The sequence below is a fragment of the Nanorana parkeri genome, unplaced genomic scaffold (genome assembly GCF_000935625.1).
Source record: "Nanorana parkeri isolate BGI_ZX_2015 unplaced genomic scaffold, ASM93562v1 scaffold1279, whole genome shotgun sequence".
In the NCBI taxonomy this organism is placed as follows: Eukaryota; Metazoa; Chordata; class Amphibia; order Anura; family Dicroglossidae; genus Nanorana; species Nanorana parkeri.
The window spans coordinates 367,090-372,886 of NW_017307547.1; the positions used below are offsets into that span (position 1 = coordinate 367,090).

At 53.9% G+C, this 5,797-nt stretch overlaps 1 protein-coding gene across 1 annotated transcript in view; it reads right to left on the reverse strand.

Annotated features, from left to right (window-relative positions):
- The window catches only part of PREX1 (phosphatidylinositol-3,4,5-trisphosphate dependent Rac exchange factor 1), a 138,555-nt gene that overhangs the window by 81,955 nt on the left and 50,803 nt on the right, over window positions 1–5,797 (reverse strand). Inside the window, exons 5-10 of the mRNA XM_018569036.1 lie at window positions 5,052–5,156; window positions 3,785–3,883; window positions 770–903; window positions 506–557; window positions 295–428; window positions 78–193 (exon numbers count right to left, since the gene is read on the reverse strand). Coding sequence (XP_018424538.1) covers window positions 78–193; window positions 295–428; window positions 506–557; window positions 770–903; window positions 3,785–3,883; window positions 5,052–5,156 — 640 coding nt within the window. The remainder of the gene's footprint in view (window positions 1–77; window positions 194–294; window positions 429–505; window positions 558–769; window positions 904–3,784; window positions 3,884–5,051; window positions 5,157–5,797) is intronic.

The following is a 5,797-nucleotide window of genomic DNA, read 5'->3' on the forward strand; positions in this document are numbered from 1 at the left end:
GCAGGCGGGAGGGGCTGCGGAGGGGCACCCAGAAGAACAACATCCAGTATGACCACATAGAGAGGCAAAGACATTACCTGTCCCATCCTCCACGTTCTCCGCCTCCATCACCTCCGTATTGATCCTCCCGCGGAAGATGTACAACGTGCCGTTAATGGATTTGGTCCTTTTTGTGGACTTTTTCCCAGCGACCCTGAAAGGGGGGAATCGAGGAAGGTCAGGTGAACCCCAAAAACTGACAGCGACAACACACAGGTAGTACAGAAATGGATAGATACATTAACCCCTCGGTACCTGGATTTCCGCTTGCAGTAGACGAGGAGGTTGTCGAAGAGGAAGAACATGCGTTCCTGGATGTTCCCCGCCGATATCTTCAGCAGCGTCCCCTGCAGCAGCAGCTGGGTACAGATGTCGGTCAGGTTGGAGCCCTGAGGGGTGATAAGACCAGATGAGGAATCCTCTGAGCACCCCGGCCCCTCCTCTGAGGGCTCTCCCCGTCACTCGCATTGGGCCGAGTCTTGCTGGCCAGGGACGGACGCACAACGTTTATTGATCCCCTTTTATTGGAGAACTTATTACAGATGGAGGAGTTCAGGAGTCCTCACATCTCTCATACACATACAGATCGAGTCTCCGGCAATCCGGAAGCTTCCATCTTTATCTAATCATCCCACAAAAGGGGATCACTGAGCTCCAAACTCTCCACAGAGGAAACAAGGAGACTGAATACAAAGAATCTCATATTATACATGTAAAATAGATATCTCACTGCTCCAGGGCCTCCAGCTTCTCCATTTGTCTTTTGGTTTCATTGATGTTGGTGCAGACGGCCTTCATGGCCTGCAGGGCGCTCTGGACAGGTTGGTGGTCGGGGTGCTTGGTGGTCGTCCTCTTTGCCAGCTCCTATGGGGGACAGACCAGGATGAGGATGATGAGGATGATGATGAGGATGATGGATGGATGACGTGTGATATTCACCAACATGAGGAAGATGAAACATTTCCTAGAAGATCGGGGAATCCCCAGACAGGAACACTTCCTCTAGACTGGATACTATGTATACATCAGATACCCCCCCCTCCAACCCCCGGATTCTTCTGCCATCACCCTCATGATACAATCACATCTGTCCAATTAAACCGGCATTACAAAGAAGACCGAGAGGCCACCACGGCACCGGACCCACTCACCCCCAATCCCCGCCGCTCTCTATAATGGGGGCGCACAGCTACACAATGTACACAGCTCCACAATCACACAAATCACACACAGGACTGTAAACCGGCAATACACCGCAATCCCCATGCTGCACCACACAATGCTATACAATGCCTGGACCACCCAACACCTCCGTACACCCACAGCGTTATACAACATCACAGTCCTACAATTCTACACCCCACACAACTATACAACTACACAACACCCCAGTCACATATTACTATACAGCTACACAGCACCCCCATCATGCAATACTACACAACCCCCTAATACTATACAACTTCCCAGTCACACAACAGCCCACCCTGATACTACTACACAACACACCATCATACATTACTATAAAACCTCCCTCATCACACAATACTATACAACTACATCAAATCCCTGTCACATTATTGTACAGCTATGCAAATCTACACAGTACTACACAACCCTACAATACTACACAACCCTACAATACTACACAACCACACAATCCCCAATCACACAATACCATCCAGCTGTGCCGCTCCACACCACCCTACATCTACACAATGACACACATGCCCCACTAAACCACCACAGACACTACACAATGAATCTCCGCAATCCGGATAAAAACACAACAACCACACTATGTGACAACCACACTATGTGACAACCACACTATGTGAAACACGACAACAATCCCACCACCATACACATGGATATTATCCTTCCACATGTCCCCTCGGTGGAGGATTTTTGTTCCGCTTGGAAGTGAAGGGAAGACACGTGATGGGGTTTATCCACTGAGGGGACCAGGGCCGGGCCGGGGGTTACTAAGGGGAAGACACGTGATGGGGTTTATCCACTGAGGGGACCAGGGCCGGGCCGAGGGGTACTAATGGGAAGACACGTGATAGGGTTTATCCACTGAGGGGACCAGGGCCGGGCCGGGGGGTACTAAGGGGAAGACACGTGATAGGATTTATACACTGAGGGGACCAGGGCCGGGCCGAGGGGTACTAAGGGGAAGACACGTGATGGGGTTTATACACTGAGGGGACCAGGGCCGGGCCGGGGGTACTAAGGGGAAGACATGTGATGGGGTTTATACACTGAGGGGACCAGGGCCGGGCCGAGGGGTACTAAGGGGAAGACACGTGATGGGGTTTATACACTGAGGGGACCAGGGCCGGGCCGAGGGGTACTAAGGGGAAGACACGTGATGGGGTTTATACACTGAGGGGACCAGGGCCGGGCCGAGGGGTACTAAGGGGAAGACACGTGATGGGGTTTATACACTGAGGGGACCAGGGCCGGGCCGAGGGGTACTAAGGGGAAGACACGTGATGGGATTTATCCACTGAGGGGACCAGGGCCGGGCCGGGGGTTACTAAGGGGAAGACACGTGATGGGGTTTATCCACTGAGGGGACCAGGGCCGGGCCGAGGGGTACTAAGGGGAAGACACGTGATGGGGTTTATCCACTGAGGGGACCAGGGCCGGGCCGAGGGGTACTAAGGGGAAGACACGTGATGGGGTTTATCCACTGAGGGGACCAGGGCCGGGCCGGGGGGTACTAAGGGGAAGACACGTGATGGGGTTTATCCACTGAGGGGACCAGGGCCGGGCCGGGGGGTACTAAGGGGAAGACACGTGATGGGGTTTATCCACTGAGGGGACCAGGGCCGGGCCGAGGGGTACTAAGGGGAAGACACGTGATGGGGTTTATCCACTGAGGGGACCAGGGCCGGGCCGAGGGGTACTAAGGGGAAGACACGTGATGGGGTTTATCCACTGAGGGGACCAGGGCCGGGCCGGGGGGTACTAAGGGGAAGACACGTGATGGGGTTTATCCACTGAGGGGACCAGGGCCGGGCCGGGGGGTACTAAGGGGAAGACACGTGATGGGGTTTATCCACTGAGGGGACCAGGGCCGGGCCGGGGGTTACTAAGGGGAAGACACGTGATGGGGTTTATCCACTGAGGGGACCAGGGCCGGGCCGAGGGGTACTAATGGGAAGACACGTGATAGGGTTTATCCACTGAGGGGACCAGGGCCGGGCCGGGGGGTACTAAGGGGAAGACACGTGATAGGATTTATACACTGAGGGGACCAGGGCCGGGCCGAGGGGTACTAAGGGGAAGACACGTGATGGGGTTTATACACTGAGGGGACCAGGGCCGGGCCGAGGGGAACTAAGGGGAAGACACGTGATGGGATTTATCCACTGAGGGGAGCAGGGCCGGGCCGGGGGGTACTAAGGGGAAGACACGTGATGGGGTTTATATACTGAGGGGGGCCGGGCCGGGGGGTACTAAGGGGAAGACACGTGATGGGATTTATCCACTGAGGGGAGCAGAGACGGGCCGGGGGGTACTAAGGGGAAGACATGTGATGGGATTTATACATTGAGGGGAGCAGGGCCGGGCCGGGGGGTACTAAGGGGAAGACATGCAGCAGCAGAGCGTGGTATATTTTCACTGTAACACATGATGACTTTTTGTATTCCAGGATCAGACCTGCTTATGTATGTCAGGCTGGAAGAAGAGGGCCACTTCTAGGGCCACAGGGGAAAGAAAGGCGGTGGGGTACCTTTAGGAGGAGCGGGTACTTGCAGATCCTCTGGATGGGGGTGAGCAGGTAACCCTCCAATGGGATGTCCGTCTTCCGTCCTCCCAGCAGCATGCAGCTCTGAAATGACAACACAGGTCACGGTGATGAGCAATGGGAAGAGTCGCGGTGACACGCAGCAACCAATCAGCATTCTCCATGTCCCGATGGAACAAGCAGGAGGGGTGACTTCACTAGCTACATGCTTCATGCTTGTTCCAGGTGATACCAGAATGTTCAGGAGGAGGTCAGTGGAGGTTTCCTTTAAATGCCGCACGTACCTTTTATATGGTAGAGGCCATGACCATGCTTTTATCCTGCATGACTCGATCAATGCGTTGGGAGGATCACAAGGAGACGTGTGGAGCGAGGAGACGATTCTGCCAAGAAAACCGCCTACGCAGCGTGACCATGAGAAACACATGGCTCTCGTTTCATCCACGCCTCCACTCCGTGCCATGTGATCTACGCGCCATGTGATCTACGCGCCTTGTGATCTACGAGCCGTGTGATCTCTGCGCCATGTGATCTACGTGCCATGTGATCTACGTGCCATGTGATCTCTGCGCCATGTGATTTACGCGCCATGTGATCTACGCGCCATGTGATCTATGCGCCATGTGATCTACGTGCCATGTGATCTCTGCGCCATGTGATCTACGCGCCATGTGATCTACGCGCCATGTGATCTACGCGCCATGTGATCTCCGCGCCATGTGATCTACGCGCCATGTGATCTACGCGCCATGTGATCTAGTACCCAGAATCCTCTATGGTGTCCTGTGTTGTACCATGGGGGCTGATAACATCCCAGTTTGGACCAGTCAGTACCCAGAATCCTCTATGGTGTCCTGTGCTGGACCATGGGGGGGCTGACAACATCCCAGTTTGGACCAGTCAGTACCCAGAATCCTCTATGGTGACCTGTGTGGACCATGGGGGGGGGCTGACAACATCCCAGTTTGGACCAGTCAGTACCCAGAATCCTCTATGGTGTCCTGTGCTGGACCATGGGGGGGCTGACAACATCCCAGTTTAGACCAGTCAGTACCCAGAATCCTCTATGGTGTCCTATGCTGGACCATGGGGGGGGCTGATAACATCCCAGTTTGGACCAGTCAGTACCAGTACACCAATAAAATTTACATTTTCGGGAACGTCTCGATCTTCCGATCAGCTGGCGGGTTTCACACTCCCGGTCCCGGGACGGATAGAAGTATTGATAATAATATTGATCGGGGGAACTCACCAGCAGGAAGGCGCGCACGTTGGGAACTTTGTTCAGCTCCATTAGCAATCTCAGCGCCTTCTCATGGTTGCTGCAATACTCCTCATACACGCAGAACCGCTCTTTCTGGAAGAAGGAAACGCAGAGAAAAGATTAAACCGACAGAATAGCTTCCATCGGGGCTGATGCACATTGCCTGAGAGCAGCCCAGTGCCAACCACAGACGCCGCACACACATAGCGCTGACATATACAGTGGGGCAGTACAAGCTTACGTTAGTACAATGCCACATTCGGCCCCCATCCATCCACACATTCATATATGTTATCTCTGTGCAATAATTCAGAACGTGCAGCAGCCCTAAAGTTCACACTTCCTGTTATGGGGGTGACAACGCTCTGCCCCTGTCTCCCAATTTGCTGCTGCGTTGTCACTCTGTCTGGAAGATCGTTTGATGACACACCGTAGATGTAAATGATGATCTGGATTGATGAAAGGAGGGGGAATCCAGCAAATGCCGCAGTCATGTGACACTCCCCTACCGTTGCCTGACCAGTAATAGAGAACGTACAAGCTCCGGGAACATCGCAGCCCCTGGAAATCTGGACCATTAACATTTTTTTATTGAACATTAACAAAGTATCAATGTTGTGACTTGGAGGCTCCATTGCGAGTCGTTGTAGTACACACAGATGTCAGAGTGGGGGCGCTCTGGAGCTTCATTATAAGGTGACACCCCCCCCCCCCCACCCCACAGCAACCCGACC